The sequence below is a fragment of the Etheostoma cragini genome, chromosome 12 (assembly GCF_013103735.1).
Source record: "Etheostoma cragini isolate CJK2018 chromosome 12, CSU_Ecrag_1.0, whole genome shotgun sequence".
NCBI classification, from domain to species: domain Eukaryota; kingdom Metazoa; phylum Chordata; class Actinopteri; order Perciformes; family Percidae; genus Etheostoma; species Etheostoma cragini.
Genome location: NC_048418.1, coordinates 24,364,140 through 24,383,052, shown reverse-complemented (window position 1 = coordinate 24,383,052; position 18,913 = coordinate 24,364,140). Strand labels below are relative to the sequence as shown.

General features: G+C 38.9%; 3 protein-coding genes across 3 annotated transcripts; 2 read left to right on the top strand and 1 right to left on the bottom strand.

The window, feature by feature from the left end:
• Positions 1 to 2,237: 2,237 nt before the first annotated feature.
• On the top strand, positions 2,238 to 3,529 carry LOC117954815 (eotaxin-like). Its single transcript, XM_034888826.1, has 4 exons — positions 2,238 to 2,332; positions 2,367 to 2,519; positions 2,630 to 2,744; positions 3,046 to 3,529. Exons 2-4 carry the CDS (start codon positions 2,453 to 2,455, stop codon positions 3,302 to 3,304), a joined length of 441 nt encoding a protein of 146 aa, XP_034744717.1. The 5' UTR covers positions 2,238 to 2,332; positions 2,367 to 2,452; the 3' UTR covers positions 3,305 to 3,529.
• On the top strand, positions 2,326 to 6,896 carry LOC117954816 (monocyte chemotactic protein 1B-like). The gene is made up of 4 exons (XM_034888827.1): positions 2,326 to 2,416; positions 6,171 to 6,273; positions 6,384 to 6,498; positions 6,589 to 6,896. Exons 2-4 carry the CDS (start codon positions 6,207 to 6,209, stop codon positions 6,776 to 6,778), a joined length of 372 nt encoding a protein of 123 aa, XP_034744718.1. The 5' UTR covers positions 2,326 to 2,416; positions 6,171 to 6,206; the 3' UTR covers positions 6,779 to 6,896.
• A 7,980-nt stretch (positions 6,897 to 14,876) lies between these two features.
• Positions 14,877 to 15,728, bottom strand: LOC117954378 (C-C motif chemokine 2-like). The gene is made up of 3 exons (XM_034888133.1): positions 15,490 to 15,728; positions 15,259 to 15,367; positions 14,877 to 15,055 (listed from the first exon to the last, which is right to left on the bottom strand). Exons 1-3 carry the CDS (start codon positions 15,647 to 15,649, stop codon positions 14,926 to 14,928), a joined length of 399 nt encoding a protein of 132 aa, XP_034744024.1. The 5' UTR covers positions 15,650 to 15,728; the 3' UTR covers positions 14,877 to 14,925.
• Positions 15,729 to 18,913: the final 3,185 nt, after the last annotated feature.

Genomic DNA, 18,913 nt, shown 5'->3' with positions numbered 1-18,913 from the left:
GCAAATTTCAGTGGCAATACCTATTTTAATGGATATAAAAAATATTCTCAAAGAACTTACAATTGTACAGGAAAGAAGCAAACCTCAAATATTAAAGTAAATGTATTTTACTTTTGCATCAATGGTGAACAAGCATATCTTAAAAGATTGATTTTGGTAGATTGACAATATCAGATCACTCTAACATCAATTTTAATTGGAGAATTATTGTAAGCCAGCCTTACGTTTAATGCAGCCTGCAAGTGTGTTGGTGTGTGTCTTTGTGTGTTAACATGCATGCATGTTTTGAAGCGTGCCCTTGTGTCCACGCATAGCGGCTCGACAACGTGCTTCTCATTCCCATTTGCAGTCGATATCGGATGAGGACATGAGAGGCGGTATTGATTGTAATTTCCTGCGACGCTACGTTCCACTCTCTTGCTTTATCAGGAGACTTTAATACCCATCAGCCACGCTGTCGGCCAACCAAGAGCCCTGGCTGCTGCCCAGGACGACAACTAATGAGTAAGAGAGGAACTAATAATCCAGCCAGGCGTTTCTCCTCTGACAAACCGGTTGCCACCGGGACGATAATGATGATACTGGGTGTGGATGTGTGAGTATGCGTGCAAAGTACATCAGTGCAGGCAGGTCATTGTGTGTGTGCTTGTGGGTTTGTATATGTTCTCTAGTGTATGTATTTGTGTGTATGTTTGACGCTTGGGTGACAGCATCACGCCAGCCGAGCTCATTGATTTTAATGACTGGCCATCTGGGACGACAGGCGTTGGTGTGTCATGGGATTTGCTGTTGTTGACTGAAGGGCATGAAGCTAACATTAGCTTTCCACCCTGACAGCATGTGGACGGCCAATCAGTTGTTTAGTTTGTTATGTTGTTGTTGATTTTGTCTAATGATGGCCTGGCTGAGATGTACCACAGGGCCCAGATACATAATGGAGGTTTCGGTTCTCCTTCTCCATTTCATTTTTTTTCTCTGATTCACACATGTTGTATCTTAGTTTCGCTTCAACTCTTCCTTCCATTGATTTCAAAGGATCCTCTTTGTGTTGCTGTTTAGCCCTCTGCCTCTTTATCACCCTCACCTCCTCTTTCACTTTCACTCTTTTTCAGTCTCTTTCTTTCTCATTTTATCTTTGAATTGAGCCCATTATATTGTCAGTTTGCTTGGCTTAACGGTTGGATAAATGCTGCGTTAAAACTTGAAGATTGACGCACGCCTTCTTCTGTATACCCCGTTCATGCCCCTGCTTTCCTCTATGTATTCCCTTAAACTACTATATAAATGTGTTATCAATACTATTCATCCCCTCCTCCGCTCATTCATTCCTCCTGGTACCATTTCATTCATCAAAGTGAACTCCATGTACTGGTTAGAGCTGATACCATCATCTACATTTGAGAGTTTAAGAAAGCAGAATAAACACATGACATTTTTTTTGATGAAGATCCAAGTTAAAAATGTAGCTACAGATAACTGTGACCAAAATATACTGAGTGATACATTTTAAAGTTCGAGCTAACATGAAATCTTTCTCCATTTTTGACACACCAGCCTCAGTGTGCATCGCTGTCAAGAGGGTTTAAGCTTGTCAAACAGCTGAAATGTGAATGTCAAAGTTCAGATTTAAGTTTCATAGCGTAGTAAATGCTAATGTGTGGCCTAACATTCAGAGCAATGTCATTTAAACACACACGCATTCTTAAAAAAAAGAGCCAAAAATAAGTTTAACCACCTGTGTGGGCGAACAGAGCCGTTAAGCAAAGCTTGGTTGAGAAGGTCACTGACATTGGTGTGTGTGTGTGTGTGTGTGTGTGTGTGTGCGTGTTTTTTGTCATAGCTAGTTTTTTTGAGTTTAACCTGATAAAAGCTTTTCTAATAGGAATTAATCATTGAAGTATCATTTTATCTGATTAATCACATTATTAATTTCAAAACACCAACCCTCGTTCTGTCAGTGACTCTTAAAGCGGAGGCAGCTTGTGGCTTTCTGAGTGAGTGCAAAGGAAAGTGATGAGTGTATTAAGGTTTGTACTTTTGAGTGATGCTACAGTTGTGTACTTGTTGCGTTGTGGGTAGGACTGTGGTATAAGGTCTGTTTCCCATCTTTGGCTTGTTAGAGGTGAACTCATTCTTTCCTCTCCCCACCGTGTGGCTACAGCGACCGTGTACCATGGTGACGGGTTGGGGGTGTGATGATGGGGGAGAGGCGGAAGGGGCTCTCGTTTTTATAAGAGCCAAAATCCAAACTGACTCAAGACAGAGAGAAGTCCGCTCACCGTGAAAGACACAACAGTGGACGCCACTCCTGCTGTGTGAGGAAGACTGTCTTTACTCATTGCTTTGAATACTACTCAAGCAAGCAGCAGGGTTATTGTGTATGAGGGATTCAGATAGTATAAGTCTGTGCTGAGAGATACTGCACTCCACAACTGAAGGACAAAGCCAGAAGATGAGATACAGCCCGGTGATAGCCTCTCTTCTCTGCTTCACCACATGGATGAGCATGGTCCATGCAAGTGAGTACTGCAAGACGTCCAGGCTGTTTGATTGAGTGGAAGGTCTGAGTGTTTGGCAGGGTGAAATTAGGGGAACTTAATGTTTCTTTCTCTATGCCTGTCTGGTTTAGGCATTGGACCGATGGCCGGCTGTTGTTACAGGAGGTCTAACACTCGGGTCCCACTTGAAAAAATTGTGGATTACACCAGTCAGTCTGAAGGCCTCTGTCCAATCACAGCCGTAGTGTAAGTAGTCCTACAAATTCACATTGTATAAAATGATGCAAATATGTACATGTACTCCTGTTTACTTTTTAAGTGTGGGTTCACAAAGAAAACATCACATTTCACGCAAATAGTTCATTTGAAAACAGTTCACAGCCAGCACGGTGGATTATTTAAAGTAACAGGGGCACAGTTCACTGAGCTTAAATATATTTCAAACTATCTGCATGGCTCGATTAAAGAAAAGTGAGAAAACCTGTTGTGGTTTTAACTTGGATGAAGATCCATTAACATACCGTTAACAGATTACAATCAATTGCAGGTTCAAGACAAAACTTGGAAGGAGGATTTGCTCCGACCCTGACAGTGACTGGGCAGTAAAAGCCATTCGGAAGGTGGACAAGGAGAAAGAAACAAAAGCATTGCAAGAGAAAGGACTGAATGAAGAATCAACAAGCATCCTCCCACCGGCAGTGTCCAATGCCCCAAAAAAAGCCCGACGGAAGGGATCCAGAAATACGAAGAGACGCCAGAAGAAGAAGTCCAGGCGTGGGAAGACGGTGCAGAAAAAATGCATGTGAAGAACCACGAGACCATTCAAAGCTACCACAGTCACAGTATATTGTATGAACAGTAAACCTACCTGAAATAAAAGCAGCTTTTTCTACATCTATTAAATATCCAATAACTATTTATATATTACATATATGTTTTATTATACCTTGTTGTCATAAAAGTGTATATGTCTTTCAAAAGAGCCTAATTTTCTACCTTTTCCAGTCAGTTGCAATAAAGTCTTCTTAAGCAGATTTGGTTTTTTTTTTTCTATAAACGAAACATTATGTGAAACAGAATTGGTATGTTTTACTATGATGACACATATAAGACCTTTTCTCAGTAGCTGCCATTAGGTTTTCACAGTGCAATTACCTCATGTACAGGAAGGAGCCCAGCATTCAGCATAACACATCTAGACAGCATATATCCAGCTGTTATCTACTACAAAGAATTATAACAGAACATATACATATAAATATACACACGTAGTACTATGCAAAAGTTTTTGGCAGGTAGGAAAAAATGCTGTAAGCAAAGAACGCTTTCAAAAATGGAAGTGTTCATTTTCATCAATTAACAAAATGCAGTGAATGAACAGAAGAGGAATCTAAATCAAATCCATATTTGGAGTGACAGTGCTGGGGCCCGGACCTCTGACTTGGTGATTGGTCCCTTGTCTTGTGTCTGTGTCTGCATGTGTTGCTTTGTCTCCCTCCCTCTTGTCTTCCCTCACTGTGTTGTTTGTCCCCGGGACCCGTTCCTTTGTCCCAGCGTATTGTTTGTAACTGGTTGCAAATGGTTATGGTTTTTGAATTTAAAAAAATAAAGGGCCACCCTTCGACTTCAAGACAGCATCAATCCTTCTCGGTGGACTTGCACCCGTTTTTTGAAGGAACTCGGCTGGTAGGTAGAACTAAACCCAGATCTTCTGTGGGTGTGGTCTCTTCATGTTATCCCAGACACACTCAATGATGTCGAGATCCTGGCTCTGTGGGGGCCATGCCATCACTTCCAGGACTTCTTGTTCTTCTTTCCACTGAAGATAGTTCTTAATGACCTAGGTGTGCATGATGGATAAGTATCTGCCTGTTTTTCTCAGCAATGGGGACCCCATTAATCCTCACCAAATCTCCAACTCCATCTGCAGAAATGCAGCGACAAACTTGCAAGGAACCTCCACCATGCTTCTCTGTCGCTTGCAGACTCGTTATTGTAGCTCTCTCCAGCCCTTCAACCTTCTGCTACAGCCAGATGTTTCAAATGTTGGACTCATCAGTCCAGAGCGCCTGCTGCCCTTTTTCTGCACCCCAGTTCCTATGTTTTCGTGCATAGTTGAGTCGCTTGGCCTTGTTTCCATGTCAGAGGTCTGGCTTTTTTTTCAAAGAGAATTAAGCTTGATGTGTTTTTCAAGCCTCCTTGGCCGACCACTGCGTCTACGATCCTCAACGTCGCCCGACTTTTTGCAAGTGTACCTATGAGAATTGATGCTGGTTCGAAGGCAAGGGGTAGTAACACCAAATATAAATGTGATTTAGATTTTTCTTTTGTTTGCTCACTTTGCATTTTGTAAATTGCTAAAAGAAACAATATTTTTGAAAGCATTCTTAGTTTACAACCTTTTTCAGACCTGCCTAAGACTTTTGCTCAGTACTATATATATATATATGTTTTTTGAGCATTATGAAATTGAGAATCTCAGTCAAACCCACAAAGTACACCCACAGGACATATGATGAGATGCACCATAACTTACTTGCCAAGTAACAGTATGAAGTTAAAGCTCATATATGCCCTGATCACACATCCTTATTATAATGAGTACACACACAAGACATATAGCAGGTAGCTTGCAAAATATACTGGTGATTCTAATGTCCAAACAGGCCACATTTCCTCTACTGTGTATTCTCCCACCAGCCTGTTTATCACTGCTCGGTTTACCTGCTGTTAAAAAAAATCAAATCTCATGATCTATTCATTGGCGTCCGCATCCCTCAGGGTCTGGGGGGACTAGGTCTGGGGGTATTAAGCGACTAGCTTGGTGTGAGCGTCCAGTGTTGTAGTCCAGAGATCAAGTCATCACCAAGTCCAGAGTGTTTTGGGACCGAGAATTTGAAGGTTTGAAACCGAGTCAAGAACAAGACCAGATTTGTGTAAGACAGCTGTAGCGTCTTCTCCTGTCTCCCGCATTCACTTTCTTGGAAGTGTGTGTAAAGGGGGCTGGGGATAGGGGGGTTACAGTAACAAATTTCATATTAGATTTGTATTTATGACAATATAAGTATTGGTACTGGTACAAGAATTTCTGATAGAAATATAGCATGTGCGTATTATTCATCTTAACTGCAAAAAATGTACCTAGACCTAACCTGACATTAATAAACAATAATACATTATTTCAACGTTCCTCTCAACCCTCTCATACTATCAGTCACTCTTAAAGTAGGGGCAGCTTGTGGCTTGCAAAGTGAGTGTAAAGGAAAGTGATGACTTTCTGTGTGTTTGTGTACATGTACGCTGTATCTATGACAGTTTGTGCTTTTGAGTTATGCTACAGTTGTGTACTTGTCGCACTGTGGTAAGTGAACTATTTCTCACCTTAGGCTTTTTTCATTCTTTCCTCTCCCCACTGTGCGGCCACAGCGACTATCCTCCATGGTGACGGGTTAGGGGTGTGATGATGGGGGAGAGGCGGAAGAGGCTTGCGTTTCTTAAGAGCCCAAATCAAAACTTGAATGATCAGATAGACTGAGAGAAAATGAGAAAGACATATACTCCTGCTGTGTGAGGAAGACTGTCTTGACTCATTGCTTTGAATACTACTCAAGCAAGCAGCAGGGTTATTGTGTATGAGGGATTCCGATAGTATCTGTCTGTCTGTGCTGAGAGATACTGCACTCCACAACTGAAGGACAAAGCCAGAAGATGAGAGTCAGCCCGGTGATAGCCTCTCTTCTCTGCTTCACCACATGGATGAGCATGGTCCATGCAAGTGAGTACTGCAAGACGTCCAGGCTGTTTGATTGAGTGGAAGGTCTGAGTGTTTGGCAGGGTGAAATTAGGGGAACTTAATGTTTCTTTCTCTATGTCTGTCTGGTTTAGGCATTGGACCGATGGCCGGCTGTTGTTACTGGAGGTCTAACACTGAAGTCTCACTTGATCGAATTGTGGGTTACACCAATCAGTCTAAAGGCCTCTGTCCAATCACGGCCGTAGTGTAAGTGGTCCTGCAGAAGTTTAAGAAGTAAAGAAGTAAAAGAAGTAAAATAGCATTACAACCCAATGAACAGTTCACAATGATTTGCAGGTTTCAGACAAAGCGTGGAAAGAGGATTTGCTCCGACCCTGACAGTGACTGGGCACTAAAAGCCATTCGGAAGGTGGACAAGGAGAAAGAAATAAAAGCGTTGCAGAAGATGGGAGGGATTAAAGGCTCAAGCAGCATCACACCAGCAGTTTCTACTACTGCAACACATGCACCAGAGAAGGAACGCTAACGGGGGAGGGGGCAAAGAAACCGTGTGAGAAAGACAAATCAAAGTTACCACAGTTAGCAAAAATAACTCTTTATATCAGGTCCAGCTATATTGCAAGAATAGCAAACAAACCTGAAACGAAAAGAGCCATTTATATATTATTGTATCTAGCAGATATTCAATGCATATTTAAATACATGTTGATCATATCTTGTTGGAATAATGTGTGTGCCTCTATCAAAAGAGCATCATTTTTCAATTGCCAATAAAGTCTTCTTGAGCAGATTTGGTGTTTTTGTATTATATAATAAGAATTGATGTGTTTGATGACATTTACAGCTCTGGTGTCTACACACAGGGCAAATAACACATGTACAGGAAGGAAACCAGCAGGCAATAGAAAGCTAAACAGAGAAATCTAGTTCCAGATCTAGATGCACATGAAGAGCATAGATACAGCAACATCAGCTAGACAGACACTCTCACAGTGTCTAGAGATTGCATCTATTGTGGTCCAGACCCTAATCATTCCCATGATGGTTATGCACATATAAACATGCTGTATTCCTTGCACTATGATATAAGTAGTAAGTTTTCATAATTACCTGACATTCGCCATTCACCTCCTGCTCTCTGTCTGTCGATGTTCTGAAAGTCTGTTCGCATTCAAAAAACTTTGAGACGCTGAAAATAGCAAGATCATAAATAATATGTTTTTAGCATTTACTCTTTAACTGGGATGTTTTGGGCCCCATTAATGGGGATTTACTACGGACGAAATGTACAACTATTTTAAATAGCATATTGTATGTGTCAAGTTTTTTTGCGCAGTGCAATCCAAAACAAGTTCCTTCGTGAGACTGTTTTGCAGAGTCACCGTCGCTGCGTCCGCAGCTCAGCGAAGCCCACGCCCACTGTGACTGGTTTTAAGAAATCCAAGAGCGTTTTTTACCCCTATCCTAGAATGTAGACCTTATTTCACAGCATTGTGGAGATAGGGACTAGCACTTTGTCAAAACCTGTCCTGGGGTCAGGGGTCTGCAATGAGTTCCCTGGCTGTCTTACTGTAACTTAGGATGTGTACAGGTCCTATTGATCACTGAAGTCCTGACTGTATTTCCAATCAGGAGAGACATGTTTGCAGGTATGCAAATGAGGTTTATTGTAAAGCTCAAATAAAATGTACAAAGTATTTGGCAAATCTTTTGTATATCTATATATAGGAGTAGAGAACCATCAGACCCCCAGATGGAATCTAGACACCGGTGGTGGCGACAAAGGAGCCCGAAGACCAGACCAAAGGAGGCTCTGGACCAGTCAGCTGGATTAGAGGACTGGAGATGGAAGGGGGGTGGAGCTGGAGTAGAGGACTGGAGGTGGAAGGGGAGGTGGAGGATGGCACTCTTTGCCTGCAACCACAGCTGATAGCAAAGGGAGAAAGGATTATTTAAAGCAGGGTTGTGACTCTGTGATTGGCCCTTGCCATTTGTGCATGATCCTGATTGGTTAAGCAGGAAGGTGACCGCCTCCAACAGCTGTATTGATTTCGGAGTGCATCAATTAATAGTTAGGTCTTCCTGAAAGAATTGACACTGAGCTACATTTGTCTTGTTTGGTGCTATATCAAGCCACACAATGGGAGCACATTGTTGTGATAATGTAGGTCATTTCATATTCAGATATATAAACAGCTACACACTGTTAAATGGCATGCAAAACATCTGGCACATCCCCATTGGATTGCAAGTCATTTTACAAAACATATTTATCAAATGTACCATGCATGTTTATATGTATTATATATTGAGCCCATTAAATTGAGAATCTTTATGTAATACCCACAGATCACAACATATTTCCAACCTACTGTGACGCAGACAAAACATCACAGATACCACAAAGAGGAAACACTGAATTTGGTTAGCAGTTGTGCTAATAGAAATAAACTACTTTAATACATAAGATTCATACATTTTATAGCAAATTCTATCACTTTTTACTCTTACTCTGATGGACTCCAACCTAAAACTAAGTAATAGCATCTTCAGTTATCTGCAAAATACAAGCTTATATGCAGTAAATATACCATGTTTACATCATCATTTTTCTTTTCTATCACTTTTCAGCCAAAAGAAATCAAATTCGGTGCTGCAAACTATTAAAACATTTGAAAGTGGAACAGCTTGTGCCTGGTGTCTTATAATGAGGCCTTAGTATGTGTTTGAAATTTGTGATATTATTGCCTTTCTTTGTCAGGGTGTGTGTTTTATTTGAAACTGTGGGGTTGTCAAGCCACCACAAGCGCCACATCCTGAACGCTCAGATGTGCGTGTGTCCGTATGAGTGTGTGTCTGTGGTCGCCTATTTCAGCAGAAGGGTATTAGCGAGAACTAAACTCTTTTCTACGAAAAATAAACACAATGTGACAAAAGCCTTAGAAAAAGTCATGCAACAGTGAACATGTGTGACAGAACTGTCAACCATACACACACACACACACACACACACACACACACACACACACACACACACACACACACAAATGTATACAACAGCTAAAACCACAGTGGATAGTGGACTTGTGTGCATCCATGTCCCAGAAATGCTTGTTACTAACCCAGCTCTGGGGAGTCATTTCCTGGAGTCCTCATGTTCTTTTCCCCCCAGCATGTCTACTTGGATTAGGGAGGGTCCAAAATCCTGTTTGCAACTGTCGCCGTGGTCCTGCTCCACGTCCTGCAATGCCCCGCTACATCCTGCTGGGCTTCCCGGTGCCCTGCTACGCCCTGCTGTGCCTTGTAATGCCTCACATTGCCCTGCTATGCCATGAACTACTACAAACTATTATTTGTTTTACTGTGACTGTTATTGCCACTCTTCATCACCCCCCCAACCGGCACCATCAGACTCCACCTACCAAGAGCCTGGGTCTGTCCCAGGTTTCCGCCTAAAAGGAGTTTTTCCTCGCCACTGTCGCTTGTTGTTGCTTGCTCTAGAAGGAACTAGAACTGTTGGGTCCTTGTAATTTATAGAGTGGTCTAGACCTGCTCTATCTGTAAATTATAGAGAGGACTAGACCTGCTCTATCTGTAAATTATAGAGTGGACTAGACCTGCTCTATCTGTAAATTATAGAGTGGACCAGACCTGCTCTATCTGTAGATTATAGAGTGGTCTAGACCTGCTCTATCTGTAAATCATAGAGAGGTCTAGACCTGCTCTATCTGTAAATTATAGAGTGGTCTAGACCTGCTCTATCTGTAAATTATAGAGAGGTCTAGACCTGCTCTATCTGTAAATTATAGAGAGGTCTAGACCTGCTCTATCTGTAAATTGTCTCGAGATAACTCTTGTTATGAATTGATCCTACAAATAAATTGAATTGAACTTATATTTATCAAGCGGACAGAAACATGCAAATGAATAAATCCAACGTCCAAATGAATGCAAATGTTCCTCCATATCTGTTAAGGTGTTTGCTTACCTGTTACTACATATGTCAATGTAGTGTTTACAGCTTGTGGGGCTGCCCCCATGTGGCAAAAGAAAGCAATCACCTGTAAGATTTATGGAGATTAGTAGCTCTGACTGTACAATTCAGGGGTTATATTTATGTTTATTTGTGAACAGCTGTTTCCATTCACTTTAGCCTATATGTAAGGTTTATAACATGACGGTTTCTGTTCTGACATACAGTGTGAAAGCATTTGGGAATTGTTCACTAAATATCCATTGTTTTGGTCTTGGTTGAGCTTGTTTGTTAAAGAAGTTCAGGCATTTTAAATTTGTGCATTTTGTGTATAAGCAACAAGAAATGTGTTAATTGTGTAGCCTACACAGACAGTCGTTGTGCTAACTGTGTTAAGAGCTTAGGAAGGTTGTTAAAAGTATTGGAAAAATAGTCATAGCAATACTAAAAAACTGTAACAATTCTGTCCGGAAGACTTCCTTAACATTCTTATCTTATCAGCTGTTTCACATTAGTGTTAACCAATCAGAGGCAGGCACTCATGTTCTAGCGACCTGCCTCCTTCCCTTCCACCCCCCGCCATCCTCAGCCATGGTGTCCTTGGTCTTCTTCTGTCTTTTTGTATTTAGCTGCAACCACCAGTGGCTGGACTCCATCGGGGAGATATATTTGGGTTTCATAAACCTCTGATAACCTCTGATTTTTTATTTACATACACTGTATCTTTTTACGAGGGTCTAATCTCCAAAGTTGATGTACTTGCTTACGTATCAGTTGTATCTTACAAACAAATATTTCCATATCTGCAACGTAGTCTCTCCTGATTGAAATGTGTGTGCGTGTGTGTTGTAAATCTGTGTGCACCTGAGAATTTCGGCTTTTGGGGCATGACTTGTGAGCGTGTGTGTGTGTGTGTGTGTGTATTTGTGTGTGTGTCCTGGAGTGAGATGTGTTTTGTGGTTAACCCATCAGGAGGAAAATGCAATCTCACATTGTATTTTTTTTTATTTAGCTCAATGCAACATCTGACAGAACTTTACTTACTGGGGTAGAGGATGATATTGTCATTCATTTTCCTCTTACCTACCTGTACACACACACACACACACACACACACACACACACGTATGAATATTCCCATGTGTAGGCATGATTAATATCCCAAAGCTGTTGTGACTACAGCAAATCCTTTGCACACACGACTGGTTACAAAATCAATGTATGTCTCAGTTTACATCATCACAATCATAGAAACATGACACATTAATGACAATATAATGACACACACAACAATGATGACAAATAATGACAAACAAGAGCCTTAACCCCGCAGTGTTATACCCATACCAAACAACCCAGATCATACATTATCTGAACTTATATTTAATCACAGCTTAAGTTCTATTGAATATCATTCATACACTCAACAATTCAGTCATACATGCATTGGTGAAATGTAACCATGTACATGAACTCAAGTACTGTACTTAAGTACAAATTCGAGGTACGTGTGTTTACTTGAGTCTTTTCTTCTCATACCACTTTCTACTTTGACTCCACTACATTTCAGAGGCAAATATTGTAGTTTTTACTCCATTTTAGTAATCTGGAAGCTTTTAGTTACTTTAGTTGCAACTTAAGATTCAAAGTTTTCTTATTGATTACACTACCTGACAATACACAGGCCGGAAATGATTAGCCTCTTAAACTCTTACTCGATTGACAGATCATTTCCAGTTTCTAAAATTAGATTTGTCTGCATGAAATACATTTACTTCTTTAAGTACATTTTCCTGATACTAACATTTTCAATGCAGGAATTTCACTTGTGACAGAGTAATTATTACACGTCGGTACTTTTACTCAAGTAATGGATCTGAATACTTCTTCCACGTTGGTACACGAGGTAACAATGTGAGCCACTTATTCAGGCGAGGGTTGGGGAAAACCCGTTGCATTGTGGTTGAAGCAAACGTTGCATTGACCTCAACCCCTCTCCACTGTCAGCCCCTCGAACTTCCCCCAGCAGTAGCACGCTGAAACTGTACTTTCTCTTTCCACCTACACATAGTAAAGACAGCTTGCTTGATACATTTTCTATGATAAAGGTGTTAGAGGCACCAAATGATGGAAACATGTTTCCACCTCACGGCCATCCCGAAGCCCACCATGTCACATCACTAGAGTCAGGGGAGTTGGAACATGGCCCCCACCAGAATGGGTGATAATGACTGAACTGAGTACACTGTGAATTCTGTGACTCACCCGTGGCCTTGAGAATGCGTTCAGAGTAGACTTTTGAGTAAAGAAAGTTGGGTTTGACATTTTATTTAGTGGCGTTAAGTATGTTGCAGGAGAGTGCCATCATAAGGTTGAGTTAAAGAACAGCTCAGGTTTCAATAATGTTGATCTTTTTTTAAAATATAAATAGAAAAGAAAAGAAAAGCTTTATTGTCATTATACACAAGTGCAGTAGCTGTGCAATGAGATTGAAGAAACTCCTTCCCAGTGTTGACACGAAATGTAAAAAATATAAAATATGAGAATGTACAATTTTATTTGACGCCCCTTTACATTCATTCATTTTTTATTGCTTTTACTGTAGGAAACCGCTGCTGCTGTAACAAGGGAATTTCCCTACTGTGGGATGAATAAAGCATGATCTAATTTAAAATATAAAATTATAAAGTATAGGTAGTGCAGAGTAAAAGTAGAGGGAGGGGGAGGAGTCCTGAGAGCAACTACATACTGTACATATATAAAATAGCTTTTCATACACATATTGTGTAAAAAGTAGTTGAGTATTAACAACAAATAAATATTTATTGCACAGTAATGAAATGAGATGGTTACATATTTCATCTTTAAAAAATGATTTATGTACATCAGTGTTGTAGTTCTCGCCATCCGTCTTGGTTCAAAGATGGGTTTTGTTCTAGATCTAGTCTAGGAATCCACTGCGTTTTTGCCGGGTCTTGTCTCAGACGCGGGATTTTATTTCAAGACCGGTCGAGAGCACAAGTGCCTTTCAAAAGATGAATTTGTTTTCTTTGTTTTTGGGAGGGGAATGTGGATCTTTGAGAGCAATTTGAGGTGTGCCTATGGTTTTTATTGTGGCATGCAGTGTGGGACTCGCACTGGTCTGGTCTTGACTTGGTCTTTATTGTGGCACGCAGTGTGGGACTCGCACTGGTCTGGTCTTGACTCGGTCTTAACCCTTCCAAGTCAAAAATCTTGTCTCATTCTCTTTGGTCTTGGTGATGACTTGAATGTGTGTGAATGGTTCCTTTAGTATTTGTTGAGCCTAGAAAAGCGCTATGCAGTCCATATGTTACAACACTGTAACTATATACTGTATATATATACTTATATTACACAGTTTATCATACATCATTAATGTACTGGGGTTGGTGAAATAACCCATTGTATTGCAAAATAAACACAAAAACATTCCCATGGAGTTCATTAGACACCGTCTCAACTCAAATACAACAGCTTCTTAAAATGTTGCAGTCATAATCAACAATTAATATTAGTATTTCACACAGGCTTCTGTTTGTAAAATAATCAGATGTCTGTACATAAATGATGTACCGTAGAGCAAGACAGACCCATTAATAACTAAACCACGACACTTTATTCTTCTCATTATTATCTATTTAACTCAGAATCTGACCACTGAAAGGACATCTGGGTGGTAGTAGAACATCACATTTACACTACTAGAGTACATTTACTCAAATACTGTACTAAGTACACATATGAAGTACTTGCATACCGCTTTTACCTCCTCTATATTTTAGAAAAAGATGTTGTGCATTTTATTCCACAACCTTTTTAACAGATAATACAAACTAAAAAAAGTATGGTTTTATAAAATATGACGTAATGTTATAGATATTAAATTAGCTCCACCACCACAACAGTAACATGCTTGTTACACAATGATGCATCATCCTTACTTAAATATAAATGTAAGATATAATAATCTACCACTAACAGGGGGTATTATTCTTCATTGGGTACTTTTACTTTTGATACTTTAAGTCCTCAATGCTGATAGTACTGACTTAACAAAATGAAGTAATGCAGGCAGGAATCTTAAAAGTATTCTTACAGTCTGGTATTCATACTTTTAATTTTGTAAAAGTATGAATACTTTTACGTGACTGGGTTTTTTGGACCCTCTCTGACTGAAGAATCTCTACGGTCTTCCACTCTCCGAGAGATGGGACATCAAAGTACAGTACCGTGGTCGATCTCGGTGTTTTGGTGATTTATTTTGGCAATAAAGCACGTAAAGATAAGGTATAAGAAGAGAAAAGAGGAGATGACTCTAGATGCGGAGATACCAAATGTAGCTTTTCTCCATACGCACACTCACAGTAATCGATTGTGCAGTTTACCAAAAACCAGACGTAGCCGTCACATTGTGAACGCTTTAATTAGCTTATGTCACTCAGAATTATTGTACAGTGAATGTAACCATTATCAACATATCTACATTCATCAAAAAAACACCATTTCAGTGAAAACCATACATAAAAAGGCAAATATAATAGGTATCATTTCACTTAACTAAAATTAGATTATTACTTTGCAAAAAACATTCAAAGGTCTGTTGAACTCAAACAATAGAAGAGAGTTATTGGGTACTATAGCATTGGTAGTATTAATTTCAGGATTGCTGTCTTATTGTGTCAGCGACGGTGTTTTTGTGAGATAATATGTTGGATTTGCCAGTTTTTTCCGTCCAGGTAGGCCATGCTGGTCTGGGTCCACATGGTCTTCGGGTTCGAGCAGATCCTAATGTTTTTCAGCGTGGTAAAGCTATTGGAAAACACAGAAAATGCACATTCAGTAACATGTTGCAACTGAAAGACAACTGAAGAAAATCCCAAATTATCATGGTGAATTTGGAAGTACAAGGCATGACAGTATACATACTAAAATGTTGGTATCAAAAGATTAAAGGACATTTTATGAGATATTATGCACATAAAATTAAATGTTAAACAGATTGCATGACTTACACCACTGCATTAATAGGGCACGACGATTTGTACTGTTTGTAATAACTCTTCAGGTTGTCTCGGTGGATTTGAGTGTTTGTGTTTTGTCGACAACAACTGCCTATCCCACCTTTGAATGAAGACACAGTCCATTATCATCATCATCATCAACAACACGTTTCCCACAATCATGAAATAACACATCACATGTGAAACATTACACGAATTAACAAATCCTGACATGGTTCTTACCTTGAGCCGAGGCTGTGGACATCATCCCGGCTACGAGGAGAAGCGAGACAAAGGCGAGACTTGTCATTGCGTTCGTCCGGCTGAGACAAATGTGATGCATGCGTCTCTGTTTCAAGTCCTCTTTAAGCCCACCAACACAGGCCGCTTGCAAGATAAGCATCCTGCACCCACAGACGTGCACACGGCTGGAAAGTAGAGTACAGATTTCCTCCCACAGCAGCTCATCGTTGTGGTTCTGACCCCTTTACACACTCATAACTTAAGGTCCGAGGGTGTCAACAGATGTTCCGCTGTAAGAGATTGTTATCTTTGCACGGGGTATTGTAGTATTGACAATTCAAATTACTTTTTAGAAAGTATCTGGAATAGCCACACCTGTGATATCAAACACTTAATCTTGATCATTGATTAGTAAGCAGAGACTCTACTCACTGCATTCATTTTAAGGGATCATTTCTACACAAATCGTAACTCCAGATAGCTCATTGTTGGTGAGATTTAAAGGTTTACATGGACATGTTGGACCTAGAAAATAAAACACAAAAAGTGAAAACGTTGTAGGTACCAAGGTCAATGTCTATTCCTGTCACTTTCTACTAACACAAGTTTTCTTGGTGGGTTTTTGAGGTGAGCGTTTCTTTGTGCTCTTGTTGCTGGCGTTCTCATTTGTGCAACCACAGTGCATGCATAAATACGTGCACGGATACACCACACCATGTTGTTCATTTCTACTGAAAGCCACTTCAGGATACGCGTTGTAGTCTGAATTATTTTGAGGTTGGAGTCCATTAGAGTAAAAGTAAAAAGTGACATATTTGTTATGAATTAAATGCTTACCAAATTCAGTGTTTCATGTTCATGACTGTGACGTTCAATTTGGAGTTTCTGTGATATTTGGTGACAGTAGGTTGAAAAGATGTTGTAATCTGTGGGTATTACATGATGTATAAGGTATATCTTGTAAAATATGTTTTGTAAAATGACTTGTAATCCAATGTGGGATGCCATATGTTTGGAATGCCACTTAGCAGTATGTAGCTTTTGAGAGACTAAGTAATAATAAGAAATAACTACATTATCACAACAATCTGCTCTCTACCAATCTGTCAGTGGAGAAAGAGACAAATATGCTAAAAACATATCTTGTAGGATTTGAACACTCATGCTTTTATCTTCCAATAATTCTCTTGTCTCTCTAAACAATCTGACCTGTAGTACATACTATACACTCACTTTTTTCCACATACTGTACTATGACTTTTTTCATATACTATACTATGACTTTTTTCCACATACTATACTGTGACTTCTTTATTACTTTTTCATGCTACACCATGACTTTTTCCACAAACTATACTATGTCTTTTTAATCACTTTTTTCTACATACTATACTATGGCTCTTTTTAATCACTTTTTTCATGCTGTACTATGACTTTTTTCAAATACTATACTATGATTTTTTTTCCACATACTATACTGTGACTTTTTTATTACTTTTTTCACATACTATACTATGATTTTTTTTCCACATACTATACGATGACTTTTATATTACTTTTTTCCACATACTGTACTATGACTTTTTTAACATACTATACTGTGACTTTTTTATGACTTTTTTCCACTTACTATTCTGTCTTTTTCATGACTTTTTTTCACATACTATACTATGTCTTTTTTCCACATACTATAAAATGACTTTTTCACATACTATACTATGACTTTTTTCACATACTATACTATGTCTTTTTTCCACATACTATAAAATGACTTTTTCACATACTATACTATGACTTTTTTCACATACTATACTATGACTTTTTTCACATACTATACTATGACTTTTTTCACATACTATACTATGACTTTTTTCACATACTATACTATGACTTTTTTCCACATGCTATACTATGACTTTTTTCACATACTATACTATGACTTTTTTCACATACTATACTATGACTTTTTTCCACATACTATACTATGACTTTTTTCACATACTATACTATGACTTTTTCCACATACTATACTATGACTTTTTTCCACATACTATACTATGACTTTTTTCCACATGCTATACTATGACTTTTTTCACATACTATACTATGACTTTTTTCCACATACTATACTATGACTTTTTTCACATACTGTACTATGTCTTTTTTCCACATGCTATACTATGACTTTTTTCACATACTATACTATGACTTTTTTCCAAATACTAAACTATGTCTTTTTCCCAAATACTATACTATGTCTATTTTCAACATCAGAATCAGAATCAGAATCAGCTTTATTTGCCAGGTATGAGGACACGTACGAGGAGTTTTTTTGGAGCATTGTTACTCATACTGTGCTTACACATACAAAACAACCAAAACAAAAATATACACACTAACATATACGCAATATACATGCTCTAAACAGAAACAATATGGAGGCATGAATGCAATATGTGGAGCATAGTGCAAAGGATACTGGGATAAATAGTATTATGTCATTATGTTACAATTAGAACAGTATGAACAGTATGAACATATGAACAGTTCTAAAATAGGAAATGAGAATGATAAATAAAAAATAATAAGTGAGATTTGAGAATGGGGATGATGAATAATACTAAATAAGTGGAATAATAAGTGGAACCAGTAAACAAGTGCTGTAGAGACAGTGTTACTGGGTTATTGCTCAGAACTGAACCTGACCCTGTGGGTCAGAAGTCAGCTGTTCATCAGAGAGATGGCTATACTATACCATGTCTTTTTCATGACTTTTTTCCACATACTATACTATGACTTTTTTTCCACATACTATACTATGAATTTTTCTGATTTTTAAACATATTATGACTTTGTTATCATTTTTTTTACTAACTACAGTATGACTTTTTTCCACATACTATACCATGTCTTTTCATGACTATTTTTCTACATACTGCACTATGACTTTATTTAAAAAACTATACAGTGGCTTTTTCATCACTTTTTTGGACATGCTATAAAATGACATTTTTCAACATACTAAACCATGTCTTATTCATGACTTTTTTCCACGTACTATACTATGACTTTTTTCCACATACTATACTATACTATATCATTTTTTTTACTAACTACACTATGATTTATTTCAACATACTACACTATGACTTTTTTTCAATATACTGTACAATAACTTTTTCCACATACTGTACTATGTCTTTTTCATTACTTTTTTCCAAATACTATACAATGTATTTTTCATGAGTTTTTTTCCACATACTGTACTATGACTTTTTCCACACACTATACAATGTCTTTCTTCTTTCCCTGATTCCAACCGGTGCGTACCCCAGAGTCTGTGGTACGTGTCCCGGTATGTTGCATGTCGTGTCCCCGTTCTTCTTTCCCTAAACTCAACCGCTGTGTCCTCCAGAGACCGTGG

Bases quoted from the DNA above. Each gene is read 5' to 3' on its own strand.
- LOC117954378 (XM_034888133.1), bottom strand. From the start codon at position 15,649: ATGCTTATCTTGCAAGCGGCCTGTGTTGGTGGGCTTAAAGAGGACTTG. The intron at 15,368-15,489 runs GTAAGAACCATG...CTTCATTCAAAG, and splicing joins GTCCACAGCCTCGGCTCAAG to GTGGGATAGGCAGTTGTTGT. The intron at 15,056-15,258 runs GTAAGTCATGCA...GTTTTCCAATAG, and splicing joins TGCCCTATTAATGCAGTGGT to CTTTACCACGCTGAAAAACA.
- LOC117954815 (XM_034888826.1), top strand. From the start codon at position 2,453: ATGAGATACAGCCCGGTGATAGCCTCTCTTCTCTGCTTCACCACATGG. The intron at 2,520-2,629 runs GTGAGTACTGCA...TGTCTGGTTTAG, and splicing joins GATGAGCATGGTCCATGCAA to GCATTGGACCGATGGCCGGC. The intron at 2,745-3,045 runs GTAAGTAGTCCT...AATCAATTGCAG, and splicing joins TGTCCAATCACAGCCGTAGT to GTTCAAGACAAAACTTGGAA.
- LOC117954816 (XM_034888827.1), top strand. From the start codon at position 6,207: ATGAGAGTCAGCCCGGTGATAGCCTCTCTTCTCTGCTTCACCACATGG. The intron at 6,274-6,383 runs GTGAGTACTGCA...TGTCTGGTTTAG, and splicing joins GATGAGCATGGTCCATGCAA to GCATTGGACCGATGGCCGGC. The intron at 6,499-6,588 runs GTAAGTGGTCCT...AATGATTTGCAG, and splicing joins TGTCCAATCACGGCCGTAGT to GTTTCAGACAAAGCGTGGAA.